General features: G+C 39.6%; 1 protein-coding gene across 1 annotated transcript in view; it reads right to left on the bottom strand.

Annotated features, from left to right (window-relative positions):
• Positions 1 to 22,525, bottom strand: part of LOC126416201 (zinc finger CCHC domain-containing protein 8 homolog) — a 55,169-nt gene that overhangs the window by 31,148 nt on the left and 1,496 nt on the right. Inside the window, exons 2-4 of the mRNA XM_050083796.1 lie at positions 10,865 to 11,081; positions 10,226 to 10,419; positions 953 to 1,158 (exon numbers count right to left, since the gene is read on the bottom strand). Coding sequence (XP_049939753.1) covers positions 953 to 1,158; positions 10,226 to 10,419; positions 10,865 to 11,081 — 617 coding nt within the window. The remainder of the gene's footprint in view (positions 1 to 952; positions 1,159 to 10,225; positions 10,420 to 10,864; positions 11,082 to 22,525) is intronic.

Below are 22,525 nucleotides of genomic sequence, written 5' to 3'. Positions count from 1 at the left end.
TTAATAATAGCAGATTCCAGTAGCAGATGCAATTCTTGTTAGTATGTACACACCCAGCTGTAAATTAACAGGTTTAGAAAAGCATTTTATCTGCTGAGCTGGGCAACTGGATGAGCAAGTTCAGGCCTACCTTCATGACGTACGCGCCACGGCCTAACTTTCTCTTGGGCCTTGATGCAAACAATTGTGATGTCACGTTCATCATACGCAATTTGTTGTTATGAAGTATTGCACAGTCTTCGTACTAAAGCCTTTGACACATTTTGCTGTTGACAGATGTTAGAATGTCAGTTCTTACCAGCCAAAATTACAAAAAGTGAAAACTAGAACACTGAAAAATTCCTGAAATTCTGAAAAATTCTTGGCTTTTTCCCAGTATTCACCCAAATGAAAAAATTCCCAGGTTTTTCCCAGATTTGCTGGGGCGTATACACCCTGCCACAGGACCATGTGACAGGACCACAAAGACAATATACTACATCACTAATATACCCATTCACATGTATGATATTACATTTATTCTTAAATGATCAGCATACGAAATGTAGCTGAGGGTGCATAGTGTACCAGTATAATCTAATTCCTTCATGGATAGGCCATTTCACAGCGAAGAATGAGCCAAAATTGTTAGAATTTTATCACTGTTTTCACTGATGTAATATGTTCAAATTATTAAGTTATCCATCCACTTCTCCTGGAAGTGGTTTCCTGGACATTTAACACTTTTTTATGAACACCGCTGACTGAGCAAACGCATAACGAACTGTGCAATAAAACTACTAGTGGTATTCTTAAACAAAGGATCAAAATTACCAAAGTATTTGACTATCATAAAACTAAGCTCATTTTTGCCAGTATCTAATCCCACTTAATATCACATCTTTTCTCTTATTCAGTGCTTCTATCAAACAAACAGCAAACATATTTCTCAAATCATAACCTAATGGAATACCTTGTCCTTCTGAATCAAATAATGAAATCCCGGAATGTGATATCCTTGCCTCTTCCATCCACCCTGGTGGATAGCCCAGTCGCCTCATACGATATATATGACGAGGGAGCTGATGTTTTGATAAACCTAATGCTTTCCGCAAACTGCGACTTATTTCTCCTGGTCGGAAACGGGCAAACCTTTGCTCTTCATCCATATGATAACGGCTGAAATCACAAAGATACAGAATTACATAAATTTAACACCAGTAACAAACAACACTATCCACAATTTATTTAATATAATAAACCCATAATTAACATTATACAGTGATCTACATCTATGCACATATTCCACGAGCCATTGTACAGTGCATGCAGAGGGTACCACATTCCACTACTACTCCTTTCCTTGCCTGTTCCACTTACAAATAGAACTACAGAAAACTGGATGTCTATGTCTATGTTTCTGTAAGAGCTTAATTTCTCTCGTCTTATGTTCATGCTCCTTACACGAAACATACATTAGCAGCAATAGAATCATTTTGCAGTCAGCTGCAAATGCTGGTTCTCTGAACTTCTGCCACAGTGCCTTGTGAATAGTGTGTCAGGATAATTCCATGTCAATTCAACACAGAAAAGTAACATTTTCAACCCACCACCTCACAATGATTTCAAATCTGGTGCATTCAGTGATCCAGTTACGATGAGGAAAACTACTAATTTGCCAGGGTATGTGACAACTGTGAAGAGTTACACGTCTGCAAAGTTTGGAAATTGTGTGAAATTTACATGTACCTGTCTCAATACAAATAATTATAATTCTCGTTTTAATACAAACACAGCATTGAAACTTCATCATTGAAAAGCTAATGAGCAGAACTTTCCAAATGCATTATGCTCAAAAATTTATTTTATGTGCATCAGAACACTACAATATGCAGAAGGTAGGAAATAAACACAAAATACAAATTATTAAAAAATATATTACTTAATATTGTACAAAAACATGGTTTATAAACCTGCAGTGGTATTATGAATCATTTACAGTGTAGCTTCAATGAAAAGGCATTAAAAAGGAGATACATCTCATTTCACAAATACCCAATTACGTTGTTAATGTTCAACGCATCTGATGCAAGAAGACAGAATGTCCTTCTAATTGATGCCACTATATCCACTCTTGTGAGAATTTCCCCTCCTGTGATAACAGAAGTGCCTGGTACAGCAGGAAACACAACTGATGGATATGGTCAATGTGGATGCAAGAAGCTGGCCCGTACTTCATAAGTTTGAATGTTCTATGCAGTCCACCAATGACTGTCATACATACAGACAACAAATACATGTATGTCTATTAACAGCATTTCCATCCATACAGCAATCACAGACTCTTCTCTGTTCACTAAAGTAGAATGTGTGTGTGTGTTTTTGCAATACCACTGTCAATATATATTACGTAATACAGCTTATGGGTTTCTGAAATCACACTTGTATTATTGAAACATTGCTTCAGCTTGGCAATGTCTTGATCATGATGGGAAACCAATATATCGTCCAAGACACGTGAAGGAATATTTTCTTTGCACCAATGAAACATCTGTCATTGAGTCAAAATATTGTTTCCATGAGGTTGCTTGAGACTGGCAAGAGTGGCTAACCTCTTTACAGCCCCAGCACAAGGTCATTTACTATGTGCTGCGGAAAAAATGCAATTCAAAATCTTCCTGGTGGTAAGAAAGTTTCATGACTTTCTTTCTGTTTCTGTATTGGAAAACACATCCACTCAAAAACCTGTAAATGTGCTTTGGAATTAATGGAATTGTGTCTGTATCATGCTCAAAGTAGTCAGACATTTCCACATATCACACATGGGGTAATTGCGTACTTGTAGCAAGCTACAAATGGGTGAAATTTTACCTCTGAATTATTCCAGTGAATCTTTATACTTCTTGTGATGAAGAAGTAACACTACACAAAATCACAAACAACAAGATAGTCATTTACTTGAGTTCTTCTTTAGTGATTTCTGTGACTGATGCTGAGTGATACTTGTGTGTGGTAGGAGCTATTTTAAACTTCATGCAGATACCTCAATGAAATGATTTGTTAATTTTGTTACAGTCTCAAGAACTACCCTACCTGTAGTTAACCAATACATGTATGTAATTTCGTCAAAGCAGTTCATATTAAACAGTTCAAACAGAAATCAGTCAATCTTGTCAAACTTTGACAATACGGACATGCACCTAAAAAACAAAAACATGCTGAAAGTGTACGATTGTATGTAACAAATGTGTGTTCTCCACACTTCATTAGGTCCTTCAATTTACATCCGTCAACCATTAACTTAAAAGTCTGATGTGAGACACACTACCAAATAGCATGGGTTTCACTGCCATAGGCAAGAACACAGTGCTTTCGCTGAAACTCACATTTTGAGAATCTAATATTTACAGATGGGTATGTATCTATGAAATATGCATATAATAGGATTGCCCAATTCTAGCTCTCCTCCTTATGTAATTGAATTCTATTTTCTTTCGCAGATGCACAGTCTTTTCTTCCTGACATCACACAGCTCACTTATGATCACAGCAAAAATCGTGCACATAATGAACAGTTTTTTCACAACATGCTGCCTGGTTTAGGACTGGTCTCACTGATATTCTATTTTCTGATACTAACTGTTTTGCTCTTCGTGCCATCTGAAGCGGAATAACTGTTTGATGGTTTTGCTTACACTCCACCTCTTTGGAAGTATTATCAAAATTTGTATTTTTTCATGCACAAGTTCTGTAGTGTGAAACTTTTCTTTCAGTTGGGCTGTGATTTCTCTTTCTCCATTTTTTTTTCACACTCTTCTTTCTCCAATTGCGCCACACAAGTATGCTCCAACTCTGAGGCTATTTTTTTCAATTTTTGGTTTGGGTACTTTTCCTCACAAGAGATCCTCATAAAAACTGAATGCTAGTAATCACAGAATCCAGTGCCATATCTAATGCAATTTCATCTTCATTTAACGTCCTATCTGGAAGTACCCAGCACAGCTGAGGCACTACCTGCAGAGGTTAATAGGTTTTTGTGATATTTGTTTTTTACATTTTCTGCAAATTTTTCTGCCTAGCAATACATTAGGAAACTTATATACCTGCCTGCTGTTCAATGCTGCCTCTTCTAGGTCATGAGTAACAATCTACTCTAATATTTATACTGCTACACAAGGGTTAAAAATTGCCATATTCAAATTATTGAAAGCAAATAATTTAAAATCTATTCTTGGTCTCTTTACAAGCCAAACTGCCTGCTTGCTCCCACACTCTGGGAGAAGCATGTGCTATGTTATTCTCAACTAAAAGTTGTTTAAATTGGATCACAAATGGCTTTTTGGCTCACAGGCAGTCAAGCAACAGTCACATTGCTGGAGGGTGAGCAATGACAGTGGATACTGAAGACTTTTTGATCAACTTGAATTTGAAGACATACTGCATGGTGAAAAGCTGGCATCAAATATTAGGCTGCTGCATATGTTGGTATTCCAGTTGTTTATTAATTAATTGTCATTTGGAGGTAGTAAGTGGAGCCGGTAGATGCTAGAAAATATGAGTGCCAGGTGTAGAAATCTGAATATTTCCGATATATTTTTCTGTTTGAGTTCAACAGAGGAGTGGCAGCTAAGCTGACAGAAACATTTGCACCATGTATGGGGATATGCCATTCGACAGAGCATGGCAGGAAAATGATTTTCTCATTTTAAGGAGGATCGTTTTGAGATTAGTGACTCTCCAAGTTCAAGAAGACCTTTGGAGTTTGATGAAGATCATTTAAACGCATTAATCCACAATGATCCACATCAGTGTACTTGAGAACTGGCAAATGTGATGAACTGTGATCATTATTCCACAATTTTGTGACATTTGCATGCAATGGGAAAAGCTCAAAGATTGGGTGTATGGGTACAGCATGCTCTATGCCAAAATCATAAAAATCAGATGGTGGCAATATGTGCATCTTTGCTTACTCACCATCAATTGTCTCACGAACAACACCAATCAGTCCTATTCTGTATAATTACTGGTGAACAGAAATGGTGTCTTTATAACATAAGGAAAATAAAGGAATGGCTGAGCCCAAACAAAGCAGTAACTCCTCATACAAAACCTGCGTGCATCCACAAAAGATATACGCATCTGGTGGAACATCAATGGTGTCATGTAATACGAACGGCTTCACCGAGGTGTAATCATCACTGGTGACATTTATTGTCAACAACTGAGACATCGTGCAGACGCAGTCCAGGAACGACGACCAGGAAGACTGAATGAAAGGCTGATACTCCACTATAGAAAGGCTGCTACTCCACTATAAAGCCCACATGCATTCTGCTAGACTAAACAAAAAACACCATACAAGAGCTGGGTTTGAGAAGTGATTCCACATCCACCTTATGCACCTGATCTCGCCCACTCAGATTTTCATCTTTTCTGTTTTCTATTTAAAAGCCTTCAAGGAACTTCCTTCCCATGTGATAATGGGCTCTGAACATGAGGTCTTCACACATGACTTCTACAGTCACAGAATCAAGAAGTTACTCCAGCATTGGCAGACTGTTGTAAATAGTTAAGGAGAATACATGAAAAAACAGATTGTTACTTGCCGTCTGTAAGAAGACACATCTAGTTGCAGACAGGCACAATTAAAGGACACTTATATAAAGCTTTCAGCCAAAGCCTTCATCATCAGTAAAACAGGCGCACACACTATTCACACAAACAATCAAGCACACCTCATGCACACATGACCACCAACTCCAGCATCTCAGGGCAGAATGCCAAAGCTGGAGTTGGCAGTCGTGTGTGCATGACGTGTACTTACTTGTGTGTGTGAATGTTGTGAGTGTCTCTCTTTTACTGATGAAGGCTGTAGTCACAAGCTTCATTTGTGTCCTTTAATTGTGCCTGTCTGCAACCAGATGTGTCTTCCTTACGGTAACAGTCTGTCTTTTCCTATATTGTTGATATTCCTACCTGGAGTTTCCATTGTTTACAGAGGACACATTATCGATAACTAATGCCTTTGTTATGTGTATTGTTGCATTTATTAACTTACAGAGAAATGCTATGAACTTATGTAGCAATCCAATAGTAAGTGGTGGTTCATTAGCTTCAGCACAGAGGCTAGGAATTGGTGTAGGACTTTTACTGCCAGACTCTGGTGCCAGTTTGATGTCTGTATCCATCTATAGAAGATATGAAGTTCAGACTGAACCACAAATGATGTTCCCGTAGTCGATGAGGGACCACGCAATTGCTTAGAAAAGTTATTGTAGACAGTATTTGTCAGCACTGCAGATCTTTCCACTGAGACACTATAAAATCTGCAAGGCTTAAGGAGCTCGTAGTTAACTGCATGGAGAGAATACACTTCCTATTGAACTACGTATTTGTGTTCCTTCCCATTCCATTCACATGTGGATTATGGAAAGAAGGAATACTTAAATGCCTCTGCGTGCACTGCAATTAGTTGAATCTTGTCTCCACAGTACAGGATCAATACTTACGTGGCTTTAGCAAATTTCTAGATCTCTCACTTAAAAGTGGTTCTCAACAATTTATAAGCAAGCTTTTGCAGAATAGCTGACATCGATATTCAAATGTCTGTCAAGTTACATTTTTCCACATTTCTATGACAAAGAATAAATTAAACTTGTGACCACTGGTATTATCATGCTTTGTATGCAATCAATATCCTTTGTTAGACCTATTTTGTATGAGCCACATACACTTTAAAAATATTCTAGGACTTGCCATACAGGTGATTTTAAGCAATCGTCTTTAAAGACTCGCATTTTGCCAGAATCCTATCAATGAAGATAAGTACACCTGCTGGTTTACCTATGACTGAGCATTTGTGACCATTCCATTTCATATTCTCACAAATTGTAGCATCCAGACATTTGTGCGTATTGGCTGATTCCAATAGTGACTCACTGATATTTACAGTCACAAGAACATATGTTTTTGCATTTTGTGAAGTAACCAATTTACATTTCTGAACATTTACAGGAAGCTGCCAATCTTTACACCACTTTGGAATCTTATTAAGTCTGAATGAATATTTGTGCAAGATTTTTCAGATAGTACTTCATTACAGAAAGGTGAATCATCACCAAAACATCTGAGTTTACAGTTACTATTGTCGGCCGAGTCATTAACATACTGAATCAATAGCAATATTCTCAATACACCTCTCTCTGGTACGTTGGAAGTTACTTTGTATCTACTAATAACGTTACATCCAAGATAATATGTAGTGTCCTCCCTACTGAGAAATTTCAATCCAGTTATAAATTTTGTTGGATGACACATCAATACTCGGCTTGGTACTTTGTCAACTGCTTTATAGAAGTAAAAAACTACAATCATAGTATGGGCTTAATCCGTAGCTTTCAGGATGTAATATGAGTAAATCATGAGTTTTGCTTTGCATGAATGATGTTTTCAGAATCCATGGAGGTTGGCACAGAGAAGGTCTTCTGTTCAAGCTACTTTATATCTTTATAGCTCATAATATGGTCTAAGATGGTTGGCTGTGAGGGTTAAGGGACTAAATGATGAGCTCACCAGTCCCGTGGTCATGAGAGGTCATGGGGAGAGTTCCACCTGCACAATGCAGAAATGTCTGAATTTTGCAGGTGAAAACTCCCTCTAAAATGTATTTTCTGTTCCTGTACACCTCAGAGTCCTTTCCCCTTCTCTGCCTTTCTCCTCTTCTCTTTTCTCCCCAGGTACAGCCTCTGGTACTGCATCTACCTAACAGCCCACCATGTCCCTACATATTCCTACATGTAGCAATACAGCACCTTCCCCAACCCCAACCCTGCTATCTCTCCAACCTCCCTGGCTCCACACTTCCTCTGTAACTGCACTACCTAACACAGCCGAGATCTTTGCTCACCTTCTTGCCTGGAAACAACAGTGATCACATGTGTTGTGCATGTATAGATGTGTATTTTCTGTCTGAGGAAAGACTTTTGTCCAACAGCTTAGTCTACTTCTAAATGTACTTTAAATGTGCCTCTGTATCACTCAATGAGGTGAGTAGCAATCTATTCTATTTCAGTATTGTTAATTCATCAGAGATTTTCCTGTTTGCTCCTAACTTTAAGAGCTCTCTTCATTGGTTGGGTGTTAGTACGCCCTTATGGTCCACCCCTATATTGTGAGTTTGATCAGTAAGAATCATTTTGTTCCCTCAAACTGCTAGGGAAATACACTATGTGATCAAAAGTATCCGGACACCTGGCTGAAAATGACTTACAAGTTTTGGCGTCATCCATCGGTAATGCTGGAATTCAATGTGGTGTTGGCCCACACTTAGCCTTGATGACAGCTTCCACTCTTGCAGGCATACGTTCAATCAGGTGCTTTGGAAGGTTTCTTGGGGAATGGCAACCCGTTCTTCACGGAGTGCTGCACTGAAGAGAGGTATAGATGTCAGTCAGTGAGGCCTGGCACGAAGTTGGCGTTCCAGAACATGTGTACTATACGATTCGGGTCAGGACTCTGTGCAGGCCAGTCCATTATAGGGATGTTATTGTCATATAACCACTCCACCACAGGCTGTGCATAATGAATAATGAATAGGTGCTCGGTCGTGTTGAAAGATGCAGTAGCCAACCTGAACTGCTCTTCAACAGTGGGAAGCAAGAAGGTGCTTAAAACATCAATGTAGGCCCCTGCTGTGATAGTGCCACGCAAAACAACAAGGGTTGCAAGCCCCCTCCATGAAAAACATGACCCCCACCATAGCACCACCATCTCCGAATTTTACTGTTGGCAGATAACATTTTCCCGGCATTTGCCATACCCACACCCTGCCATCGGATTACCACATTATGTACCTTGATTCGTCACTCCACACAATGTTTTTCCACTGCTCAATCGTCCAATGTTTCCACACCTTACACCAAGCGAGGCGTCATTTGGCATTTACTGGCAAGATGTGTGGCTTATGAGCAGCTGCTCAACCATGAAATCCGAGTTTTCTCACCTCCCATCTAACTGTCATAGTACTTGCAGTGGGTCCTGATGCAGTTTGGAATTCCTGTGTCTGGATAGATGTCTGCCTATTACACATCACGACCTTCTTCAACTGTTGGCGGTCTCTCTCTCTCAGTCAATAGACGAGGTTGGCTGTACGCTTTTGTGCTGCACATGTCCTTTCACGTTTCCACTTCACTATCACATCAGAAACAGCGGACCTAGGCATATTTAGGAGTGTGGATATCTTGCGTGCAGACATACGACACTAGTGACACCCAATCACCTGACCACATTCGAAGTCTATGAGTTCTACGGAGCACTCCCTTCTGCTCTCTCACGATGTCTAGTGACTACTGATGTCGTCAGTATGGAATACCTGGCAGTAGGTGGCAGTACACTGCACCTAATATGAAAAACATATGTTTTTGGGAATGTCTGGATACTTTTGATCACATAGTGTAAACGTTTGCACAGCCAGAGCTCTGCTGGGCTGGATAAGTCTTATAAAACTGTGGTGCTGCAGATGCTCCACAGGTTACCTACTAGTGATCTGACATGTAGAATATCTTGAGGTTGAGTGATTTTTAACACATCTTTACCATCACCGTAATTTGTGCAATTAAGCCAAGCTCCCAACTCTTCCAAATACACAGTGTTCCACCTCCATGCCCACCATGGTTGCTGAAGCAAGCAAAGAGTTTACAGCAGCAGATGACTGACAGTCACTAACAGCCCGCCGCTTGGGAACCCCATAACTTCTAGGCCTGTACTCAGCCATTACTCACTGCAGCCCTAAAGAAAAGGAACTGGAAAGAAGGTAGCCTTCGAGAACGGATAGGGAAGCAGAATCACAAAAGGTTGGGGCCCACAACTGCTTATCATCAGTTATGTGCACAGAAAAGGGTTGAAGGGCCCTTTGGGGAAGAAAAAAACATGCTGAAGTCCAAGTTCTGCAGGAATGGTTACATTTCAGTGTAGTGGTCAGCATACTAGTTTTACAGGGGATTCTCAAATTAACTAACCTACATGAATCAAAGTTAGAAGTTGTGCAGAGAGACTAGTAGGGAAACATCCAATTGAAAAATAACTGTTACACTTGTTTCCAAATACGATACCAGCTGATTAATGTAGTTATGATACTAAGACAACAAAGGATATGGGCTACAATTAATTGCTACACAGGAAAAACGAAGTAAATGGAAAGATGAAAAACTAATTAAATGGAAAGAAATTGGAACAATTGTCCATACCTGACTTTTGGAGTGTTACCATGTTTGTTCATGAAATCTCTCCTATTTCTTGCAATTGTAGCAGGGCGACGAGGTTCTGGACAGTCTCTCAAACAGTGATTCCCCAGACAGTTGAAACATGTTTGCACTGATGCATTTGGTGTATTCTTCTCATCTGACTTTTCTTCTTGTTTCTGAAGAACTTCGTTAAATTTCTGCAGAATGATAAATACAGTGAGAAGGATGGATTTTAATTATGCAGATTCTTTTTCTCACTAATTGCAAAATATAAACACCTCAAGAGACTTTTTACACAAAAGAAAATTTTGCAATATATCAAACAAAAAACACACTACTTAGAAGTTTACAGTATATTGAAAAGCTTTAGATTCAAGTACAAAGAAGAATATAGAATGGGGCGAAAACAGTAGTTCAAAATGATTACTGTACATATTTTATAATTATGGAAAACCAAGAATTGGGTCAATTACAAAAAATGAGGAAAGGCAACCACTAACCTAAATATGTACATAGTTAATAGCACAGAAAATCTCACTAATCTTTGAGAGAGCTAGTTCCAGTTTAAATACATATGCTGAAACAAAATTCTTGATTTGACCACCTATAAAGAGAAAATGAATAATTTATTGCACATCTCACCTGATTATATGCAGGAATGTCTAAGTCATCCTTCATGGATGGATGAGTATCAACCATAAAGAGATGTGACACATCGAGTTGGTCATCATCATCTGCTTCTTCAAGTGATTCTTCCCAAATATCTAACTCTAAGTCCGATGAGCCACCATCTTCCGAATCTGTTAGTTGCTTTGAAATAAGATCTTTCAAAAAGTCCTTAATTTTCTTCTGGTATTTCCTGTGAAACCCAGAAAACAGAATTAATACCACAGCAAGTTTTCACCATTCCTCTACATACTGTACTGAATTAAACAAATAATTAATCTGCTGCCAACAAGGAACTATTTTTTCCAACAATATTCAGGGCATTTAGCTTTCAAATTTTCATATACAGTTTGATATACCTTTTGTACCATAGATTCACAGTGAGGAAATCCTCAAGCCTGTGGAACATGTCATTAAAACAAACATACATGACTCACATTTACTGAAGGAGACACATTCTCATTCCCTGTTAGCACATCTTACATAAAATGATTCCCAATGACATGGATTAGGTAAAAAAATCCGAAACATATTTCCATTTAAAATTCAATGGCAAACTCATCACAAGTACATAAATTTATATACAATGCTTGTTTTGTAAACAAAACTGCCTTTTATTGCTGCAACTTAATTTATTTTTCCCAGGCACATTTCGCCTCTTTCTCGTTCTAAGGCATCTTCAGTGGGATATATAACATTACAGTTTTGTTATTTTTAGATTATTAAACAATTCACGTCACCTTTTTTATGTAAACAAGTAATTACAGTTTGCTGAGACCTGTGCTTCCTCTCATCTGGTCTCGAGATCGCACTACCACTTTTATTTCCGACACATAAGCACAGTTTTGTATTCAAAACTTTTTCACACTGTTCACCGTGTTTCTAAAAATAATAAAACAGTATCATTGTAGATTCCACAGAAGATGCCTTAGAGCAAGAAAATGGGAAAAAATTACAGGGAAAAATAAATTAAGTTGCAGCAAGGTAAGGTGGTTTTACAAAACAAGTATTTCTGTGCTTGCTGCAGAGGATGGCCACGCAAACAAACTTGTTATATACAATGAACTGCATAAGATCTCATGTGTACATTATAGCAATTACAGAACAAACTTTACAGAAGTTAAACAACCTGTAACTGTGCACTGCAGATGTTCACAGGTCAAATTTTACAAAACACCTACATTATTTCATATTATTAATAGCATATAAATTTATGAGTGGTATTAAAAAATGGCGAATGGTGTAGGAGGTGGTCATTAATACATTCCTTTGAACTCTTCATAAACTGAAGTCTGTCAGTATCTGAGACCTTTTATAGCAGCTGGCAATTTTATATAAAACGTGTGTTCCTGAGATAATAGGACTCCTTTCAGAACCAAAGTAAGTGACTAAGTTTTTATGAAGCTTATCCTTAATTTTAGAGCTAATTCCATTAATCATGACAAATTTCATTATATATTGGGAAGCAGTGGTTTGCAACTGGGGCCTCTGCAGGAAGTTCTTGAGTACACACCAAAAACAGTTCATACTTTTGAAACTATAAAGCCTGGACTTGGCTCAGAAGCTACTACGCAATATGATCCCGTACAACATTAAGTAAGTAAGTAAGTAAGTAAGTAAGTAAGTAAGTATGACATTAAGCAAGCAAAATATGTTAGATTTTTCTATTTTTATATCTCCCATGTCTGACAAAATAATGATTTTAGGTGTTGTAGCAGTTCTGTGGTATGTTCCTCTCAACAGAAACTAGTATGAAGTTTTAATACAAGAATTTAACAGCATCAACCTCTTCTACGCACTTATCATATTTTAGACATATGCTGACTGGAAACCTCTTACATGTTATTAAGTGAAAGTAGTGTGCCTTTTCAAAGTTCAGTGACACGGAATTGGGCTGAAAGCATGTATTAATACCCATGGAAGTTTTATTAACAGCACTATCTAAAACAATACTCGATAAGTTATTGTCTCAATATTCGCAGTACCTGCACACATAACAAACTAAGTATCTGGTAATGTTATGAACTGAATGTGGCGTGAATTCAGAAACCAAGGCTTGTTCATAGAACTGAGGATGCTAACATCTGCTTTCAAGTATAAAGTGAAATTGGTAGTAAAGAATATGTCCTTTTCACAAATCCACAGCTCAGGTTATGGAATCAATAGTAAAAATATGAATAATCTTCAAAAAGATTTAAAGTCTTTTACTCTGGTCCAGAAAGGTGTCCATTATCCAGGAACACACATTAGCCATGGACCTTGTCAAAGTACGCTGGCTTGTGTGTCTCTCTAATACAGATAGCTGTACCACACATGCAACAAAAATGAAGGGATATCTGTGGAAACGTCAGACCAGAGGGTGGGATCTGAAGAGGGCTAACATACTATTCAGTAGTTGCACGGCAATAGTCTAAATGATTGACTGATTTGGTCCTGTTACACAGTCATTATTTTTCCCACAGGCAAGCACCTGCACCAGTACCATACAGTAGTTCACAAGCCTCTATACGGTACATGGCAGAGGGTACCCTGTATAACTACCAGTCATTTTCTTTTTGGTTCCATTCACAAACAGACTGAAGGAGAAATGACTGTCTATATGCCTTCAGGTGAGCCCTCATTTCTCTTATCTTCGTGGTCCTGATGCGAAATGTATGTTTGTGGCAGCAGAATCATTTTGCAGTCAGCATCAAATGGGAGTTATCTAAGTATTCTCAATAGTGTTTCTCGAAAAGAATATTGCCTTCCGTCTAGGCCAGTGGTTCTCAGCCTTTCTGAGACTACTTCCTCTGGGTGAAACCAGATATTGGCTAATACCCAACCCCGTTCCCCTACCATCAGCAACATTAGGGCCTAACTAAACTTTAGAATGAAAAACAATTTCTTTGAACACCTTTATTTTTTAAATGATGGAAAATAAATAATATTTAGTTTTTTATATATCTTATTAAATCCTGAAGTAATGAGTCAGTGAGACAATTGGTAACACTTAATTCTAACAACATTTTATTTACACGGTGGATGTTCCATTTTACATTCTCTGATTTTACATTTTTCATGAATCTACGGCATAAATTCGTAGTCCCTGTAAAAAACCCATAAGATCAATGCTAAAATTTCCCCAGTTTTACATTTAGTCCTAATAAGGTTTACCTCAATTCTAAGTACTTACTTGACATCTCGCTCGACTTTGTCCCGTTTCCTTCCCATTGATGTTTGATGTGGCTGAACAAGTTTTAAGTAGCACAAAATGCAGCTGGTTCGCACCATGAGTGGTGACGGGATTAAGGGAATATTTTAGGTCGTTGTTGAGAGGGGAGATGTGAAACAGGAAATGCTGACGTAATCCAAGATCAGTGTTGCCAACACAACTTGCAACATTTAGCTTCACTGCGTAAATTATGATACACCTACTGCTAGGTTGCAGCATTATTGGAAAGACAAGACAGTCGACACAAATTGTTCTGGACCGAGCCAATATATGATGAAGGGACCCAGTCACTACCTTTTTTTTTGTGCCACTTATAACTCAGTCTCATATTTTTGCATGTATTTCCGAAGTACTGTATCCAGCAACAAAATCAATCATCAACCTCTTACATTCAAACACCGAGTCATGATGAATATGCTCAGTCATAATTGAGGAAACATTGTCCATTTCTGGCTAGTGATTTGTTAAGTCACCCGATAGCCAGCGCAAGCACACCACACTAACACACATAAAATGAGCTCACCTACTGGATGTGTGGAGAGAGGGAATGACCCTTCAACCACAGGAGTGCAGGTAGGGGTGAAAGCCTTTTGTGAAGTGCTGAAAATATACTTTTCATTCAGACGATGTGCTATGACAGAGGTGTCACATGGAAATAAAACAAGGATTTTGCATGCATTTTAAAGACTTTTGTGTTCAAATCTGACATGATACAGTTGCAACAAGTACATACACTACCCCTGTGTACACTTTGCACCACACACTGTAGACTGTAAAGACTGCTAGCAGTGGTAGAGGGCATGAAACTGTAACACCTGAGCTTTCTTTCAAATTTGCATTTTACACAGTGTGCATAAATTCACACTTCTAATAAATTTGTAACATCAACTGGGGAAGCAAACTCATTTTTTCACTTCTCTGTTTCTCTCATCACGCCTAAAATAACACTTCAACAGTGCTGTGCATATCAAGTGCAGCTCATAAAAGCATTGAACAATAACAGCATGGTGACTAAGTTTGTCATTAAGCACATGCCTGCATTTATGGTTTAACCATTTAGCTGCTGTGATGTTTTTGGTTTAATACTGAATCAATTTTTGCTTTTTTCTATGTGAGCACAAAGATGATCTCCCAAAAACACGTGTTTTGAATGTATAATTTGAGGTCGTAGCAAGCCGGAAAATAGCTTGGTTGCCTTGTACCCAGATACCAATATTTTTGACAAGTTTTTACTTGCTGTTATACATCTGTGATTTTTTTAATAACTTATGAAATTCATTACCACAAGTTATTGCATAAACACTGTATTGTATGTTTAATTTCCTTCACAGATTTTATACAAAGTATTGGAGGATTGCGATTTTTAATCATATACGTCTATTACATGTGTTTCTGCCCAAATTTTTGATAGTTTTAACACTTTATTCAATCCTGCATTTGCCTCAATTATGCGTTCTTTTTTTTTTGGTCTGGACAGAACGAAAAAGTAAAAAAGTAAGATAGGGGTTTCACTGTACTTATAGAAAGATGATGTAATCCTCAGTCCATTGCGAATGCTACCTACAACTCCTTCGCAGAAAAGAAAGCTAATTATCCACATTGATAGTAAATATTTATTACAAAACATGCTTCCTCTGCACCACTCCTCTCCCGAGTGACATTTGCTGCACTCACACACTGCAACCTCATTTTAAAATCAGCCAAAGCAAAGAGTGTACGTTATAGCTACTAGTTGCGTACCCCATTATTGCCGAAATTGTAGAAATTGGAAAATTAGGCTGCCAATGCTTTGCATCTGACCACTGCTGCACACCAACATAGTAACCATTACCTAATTATAGCTGTTTTGTGGGGTCAACTGAAACGTCCGATCCCACCCGTCGGCTTTGACCCATGACATAAGGCTGTTATGGTGTGTGACGTCATGACGCCGCGGAGTTTCATTTGTGAGTGTGGCGTGTTTGTAGGTGTCGTCGTGTTGCGGTTCAGGGTGCCCTCTGGTGATGTGTTTAGGGGTTTCGTGTTGTGTGGTGCATTGAGTTCAGCTTGGTGTTACCGATTCTAGTGGTTGGTTCTCGTTTTGGCTGTGTTTGGAGCAGAACTGGTTTCAGTGATTTAACGATTTAGTGGTTTGGTGTGAAAGTTATTATAGTGCTGTTCGCTGTAGGTCGTGTGTTACTGTGAGTAAATTAATTTGTTGTTGCTCTTGTTAGGTATGGATACGACCAATAAAATGAATAGTGTGCGACTCTGTTGAAGCTGATCAAATTTCTACAGCTTTTCAGGTTGATCGCAGAGGTGGTTAAGTGTGCTGTCTGTCAGAATGAAATGAGATTGGCAAAAGTTTTGGCATCTCGGACCAGGGATGGTTATATGTGGCAGTGCCTTAAGGATAATCTATGGCACTCCGTACGTCGCGGTTCCTGGTTCGAGAAGTCTAGTTTGGGCATGTGCGAGATTGTTTTGTTGACGTATTACTTTTGTTATTTATCCTCTAAAAGTTTTTGCGCGCATGAGACTGGCATGTTTTGCAGTGAAGTATATTCTGAGTTTATTACGTACAGGGGTAAGTTGGGTGGGTTGTGGTGGAGGTGGACAGTCACAGTTTGGGAAAAGGAAGTATGGGAGGGGTAAGTCTGTGGTCGGTCTCTGCATGTAGGGGGGCTGTTGTACTAGGGGGTGGGTGTTCGGAATGTGTTTTTAGGGTTGTGGAGGGGCGGTCTAAAGCGGAATTAGTGGGGTTAATTGAGGAGTTCAAAGAAATGGGTATTACTGTAGTTTCCGATGCTTTTTCTTCTTATGGGGGGTTGGGTGAGAGGAAGTACAATCATTTAGTTGTTAACCATAGTTTAAGAGTTAAAAATTATGAGACGAGGGCTTGTATGAATATTATAGAGTGGATGTGGGGGGGGGGGGGGGGTCATTAAGTCAGTTCTTGGGACGGAGAAGAGGCGCTCTTCTAACCTTCAGTCTCATTTAGATGAGTACTGTTGGCGGAAGAGCGTCCCTGAGGGCTGTTTCCCCCCCCCCCCCCCCCCCCCCCCGGGGATTTTTTAAGGGCTATTAGTAAGATGAACAGGCCGAAGGTGGTTAGTTAGGGTAGTTTGGGTGGGCGGGTGGCTGCGGCTCGGGGGGGGGGGGGGGGGGGGGGGTGTTAGGTTTTTGGTACTGTTTATGAGGGGGGGGGGGGGTGTTAGGTTTGTGATTTAGTTGTGCAGGATCTATTTTGTTGCAGTTCTTGCTGAGTTGTAGTGTGTGATTGAGATTTTTTTATTTTGCGTTTGGTTTTCGTTTAGGGGTATTTTTGGGGTGAGGGGGGAGGTTGGGTTGGGGGGGTGGGTTGGGTCTTTCTTTGTTGTTTTTTTTTGTGTGTGTGTGTGTGTGTGTGTGTGTGTGTGTGTGTGTGTGTGTGTGTGTGTGTGTGTGTGAGAATGGGGGTTGTGGTGGCCAACCTAGGTTGCGGCACCGGAACATTGTTGTGGTAAATTTTTATTTTTCTTGTTCTTAGTGTATTTGTTGTGTGTTGGGGTCGAGGGAAGTGTTCAATTCCAATTTGTGGAATCTGGAGGTCCTGAGCTATATAGGTCATGGGAAGTGTTCGATTCCAATTTGTGGGATCGGGAGCTGATATTGAGCTATATAGGTCTAGGGAAATGTCCGATTCCAGAGGATATTGTGTTTAGTGGAATTTGGGTTTTGTGTTGTCGGTTTTTTTCATCATTTTGTGTGGTCTGGTATGGAGGTGTGTGTCCAAATTTGTTTATATTTACTTTGTCCTCCCCCTCCCCCAATTTCCCATGCTTGTCCCATTTGTGTCATTAGGCTTTTTTTGTGGAACATGTGTGTTAGTTTTTTCGATGTATTTTCGTGTTTGTTATCGTGGTTACGTAACGACGTCATGGGTGCCATATTGGAGTCGTGGTGTATGGTCGTTTCCGCCATATTTGTGACATCATGGGTCAAAGCAGATGGGAGGAATCGGACACTTCTGTATTTCCGTTTTGTGACTCAAGTTACATTGTTTATTGTTGTGAAGTGAAGAATGAAGCAGTTTCTGGTCCATTGTGAGAACTACAAACAACTTGGAGAAGGTATATATGATATACTTAAGCATATGTGTATCAGTTTCACAGTCACAGATAGGTTAGACAAAGTATATGTGCAGTAGGTGAGGAACATTTCACACGCTGTAACCTCCACCACATTGTCTCACATGCTAATAAAAAATGCCATTGTTGGTAACTTATGTAACTAATATTACAGTTTTATGAAGTAGTGATAATTAATACTAATGATCTTTTGAAAACAGTTCAATTTTGAGACACATACAATACTGAATCATTTTTTTTACCCTTAGAAAATTTCATTTTACCCCTCAGGAGTAATTATCCTCAGGTTGGGAACCATTGCTCTAGGAATTCCCATCTGTGTTCCCGAAGCATCTCTGTAATACTTGTGAGTTGTTTGAACCTTCTGGTAACAAATCTTGCAGCCCGTCCCTGAACTGCTTAATGTCTTCCTTTAATCCGACATGGTGGGGATCCCAAACACTCAAGCAGCATTCCAGAAAGGGTCGAACTAGTGTTCTATATGCAGTCTCCATTACAGATGAACCACACTTTGCTAAAATTCTACCAGTAAGCTGTAGTAGACCATCCGTCATCTCCCTTCTACAATCCTTACATGCTTGTTCCATTTCATATCGCTTTTCAATGTTATGCCGATATACTTATATTTTTCTACATTCATCACATCAACTATAAATATTGTCTAAGTCCTCTTGCACTCTTCTACAGTCACTTAACACCTTACCGAACACCACACCATCATCATCATCATCATCATCATCAACAACAACAACAGCTGCAGATTGCTGCTCACCCAGTCTGCCAGATAAGTTATCTTTTTGGAAAATTACACCAATCCTACCACTCTTCACTGGAGCACTTCCAACGACACCCTTGTCTCTGCTGAACTCTTGCCATCTAGGGCAATGTACTTAGATCTGTTATTTAAGAAGTCTTCGAGCCACTCACGTATCTGGGAACCTATTTTGTATGCTTGTACCTTCATTAACATTCTGCAGTGGGACACAGTGCCAAATGCTTTTCAGAAAGCTAGGAATATGATATCTGCCTGTTGCCCTTCATCCATAGTTTGCAGGATATCTTGTGTGTAAAGGGCAAGCTGAGTTTCATATGAGTGATGCTCTCTAAAACTGTGCCAATTCATGAACAGAAGTTTTTCCATCTCAAGGAAATTTACTACCTTCAAATCGAAATTACGTTCAAAAATTCTGAGCAAACCCATGCTGAGGATACTGGTCTGTGATTTTGCAGGTCTGTTCTTTTACTCTTCATATGTAGAAGATTCACTTGCACTTTTTTCCCAGTCACTTAGGACTCTGTGCTGTGTGAGAGATTTGCAATAAATGCAAGCTAAGTAAGGGGCCAGCACTGTAGGGTACCCTTTGTAAAACTAAACTGTGGTTCCATGTGGACCAGCTGACTTATTCTCTTTCAACTTTTTCAGTTGTGTCTCTATGCAAGGGATGCTTATTAGTGTCCTCCATACGATAATTGTGCGAAGGTCAATCGGTAATATGATTGTATGATTCTCGTGCGTGAATGACTTCTTAAACACGAAATTTAAAAATTTGGCTTTCCTTTCGCTTTCTTCTATTGCCACACCATAGTGGTCAATGAGTGACTGTGCAGAAGCCTTAAACAGCTGTAGCAATTTTATGTAGGACTAGAACTTTTTCGGGTTCTCAGCAAGATCTTCTGCCAATGTATGACGGAAGTTTTATGCTCCATGCATCAATCTTTCTACAGTCATACAAATCTCTAACTTTACCCTGCTATCATTTGTGCTTTCCCTTTTGAATTGAGTGTGCAACAACCTGCATTTTCTGAATTTCATTGTTAAAGCATGGTAGATCTTTTCTGTCCTTAATCCACTTACTTGGCACATACTTTTCTGTAGCACCATTTACAATCTGCTTACATTTTACCCGTCATTCCTCTATCATACAGGATACTAACAGGTGCTTATCTGCTCTTTCTAGCCTTCTTGAGTGATTTATTAACTTCAGTAATCATAGTTGCCATGATGAAATCATGGTCAGTAATCTCCATCTCTATACTGATGCTGTCAATAATGTCAGGCTTGTTTGTAGCTACAAGGTCTAAAATGTTTCCATTGTGTGGGGCTGGCGAACTAGCTGCCCAGGACAGTTTTTGGAAAACAGTGTTCAAAAGTACATTGAGAGACTGACTGACTGTCTGTACACCCTGCAATGAATCCACATACATACCAGTCTGTATCTGGTAGGTTGCCTGAAACTAATATTGCACAATCTGGGTATTTCCAAAACTACTGGCCATAGACTATCTTTGAATGATACTAAACCTGTCACAGTGGAATCAAGTGGGAAAAAAATTAACTTGGTTTCATCTAGACCTATTATACATGAGCAGATAACTTCACTAACACTCAAATTCAAACTCAAGAGACGTCTTGGCTAAAATATTTCGAAGGTCAAACAGTCCCCCATTTGGATTCAGGCAGGGGCTACTCATGAGGATACTGTCATTACCAAAAACAAAACTGGCCTCCTACGGGTCAGAATGTGGAATGTTAGCGCCCTTAATGGGGTAGGTAGGTTACAGAATTTAAAAAAGGAAATGGGTAGGTAGAAATTACAGGGTGTTTCAAAAATGACTGGTATATTTGAAACGGCAATAAAAACTAAACGAGCAGCGATAGAAATACACCGTTTGTTGCAATATGCTTGGGACAACAGTACATTTTCAGGCAGACAAACTTTCGAAATTACAGTAGTTACAATTCTCAACAACAGATGGCGCTGCGGTCTGGGAAACTCTATAGTACGATATTTTCCACATATCCACCATGCGTAGCAATAATATGGCGTAGTCTCTGAATGAAATTACCCGAAACCTTTGACAACGTGTCTGGCGGAATGGCTTCACATGCAGATGAGATGTACTGCTTCAGCTGTTCAATTGTTTCTGGATTCTGGCGGTACACCTGGTCTTTCAAGTGTCCCCACAGAAAGAAGTCACAGGGGTTCATGTCTGGCGAATAGGGAGGCCAATCCACGCCGCCTCCTGTATGTTTTGGATAGCCCAAAGCAATCACACGATCATCGAAATATTCATTCAGGAAATTAAAGACGTCGGCCGTGCGATGTGGCCGGGCACCATCTTGCATAAACCACGAGGTGTTCGCAGTGTCGTCTAAGGCAGTTTGTACCACCACAAATTCACGAAGAATGCCCAGATAGCGTGATGCAGTAATCATTTCGGATCTGAAAAATGGGCCAATGATTCCTTTGGAAGAAATGGCGGCCCAGACCAGTACTTTTTGAGGATGCAGGGACGACGGGACTGCAACATGGGGCTTTTCGGTTCCCCATATGCGCCAGTTCTGTTTATTGACGAAGACGTCCAGGTAAAAATAAGCTTCGTCAGTAAACCAAATGCTGCCCACATGCATATCGCCGTCATCAATCCTGTGCACTATATCGTTAGCGAATGTCTCTCGTGCAGCAATGGTAGCGGCGCGGAGGGGTTGCCGCGTTTGAATTTTGTATGGATAGAGGTGTAAACTCTGGCGCATGAGACGATATGTGGACGTTGGCGTCATTTGGACCGCAGCTGCAACACGGCGAACGGAAACCCAAGGCCGCTGTTGGATCACCTGCTGCACTAGCTGCGCGTTGCCCTCTGTGGTTGCCGTACACGGTCGCCCTACCTTTCCAGCACGTTCATCCGTCACGTTCCCAGTCCGTTGAAATTTTTCAAACAGATCCTTTATTATATCGCTTTTCGGTCCTTTGGTTACATTAAACCTCCGTTGAAAACTTCGTCTTGTTGCAACAACACCGTGTTCTGGGCGGTGGAATTCCAACACCAGAAAAATCCTCTGTTCTAAGGAATAAACCATGTTGTCTACAGCACACTTGCACGTTGTGAACAGCACATGCTTACAGCAGAAAGACGACTTACAGAATGGCGCACCCACAGACTGCGTTGTCTTCTATATCTTTCACATCACTTGCAGCGCCATCTGTTGTTGAAAATTGTAACTACTGTAATTTCGAAAGTTTGTCCGCCTGGAAATGTACTGTTGTCCCAAGCATATTGCAACAAACGGTGTATTTCTATCGCTGCTCGTTTAGTTTTTATTGCCGTTTCAAATATACCGGTCATTTTTGAAACACCCTGTAGATGCAGTAAGAATTAGTGCAATGTAGTGCCAGGAAGTACAGGACTTCTGTCAAGTCAGTAAAGGTTATCAACACAAAATAACATTGAGATAATGCAGAGGTAAGCCTAATAATGAGTAAGAAAATAAGAATGTGGGTAAGCTATTATAACCAGTATAGTGAATGCATTATC

This window comes from Schistocerca serialis, chromosome 1 (assembly GCF_023864345.2).
Source record: "Schistocerca serialis cubense isolate TAMUIC-IGC-003099 chromosome 1, iqSchSeri2.2, whole genome shotgun sequence".
In the NCBI taxonomy this organism is placed as follows: Eukaryota; Metazoa; Arthropoda; class Insecta; order Orthoptera; family Acrididae; genus Schistocerca; species Schistocerca serialis.
Note: the sequence above shows the minus strand (reverse complement) of the source record. Positions and strands in the feature narration are given on the sequence as shown.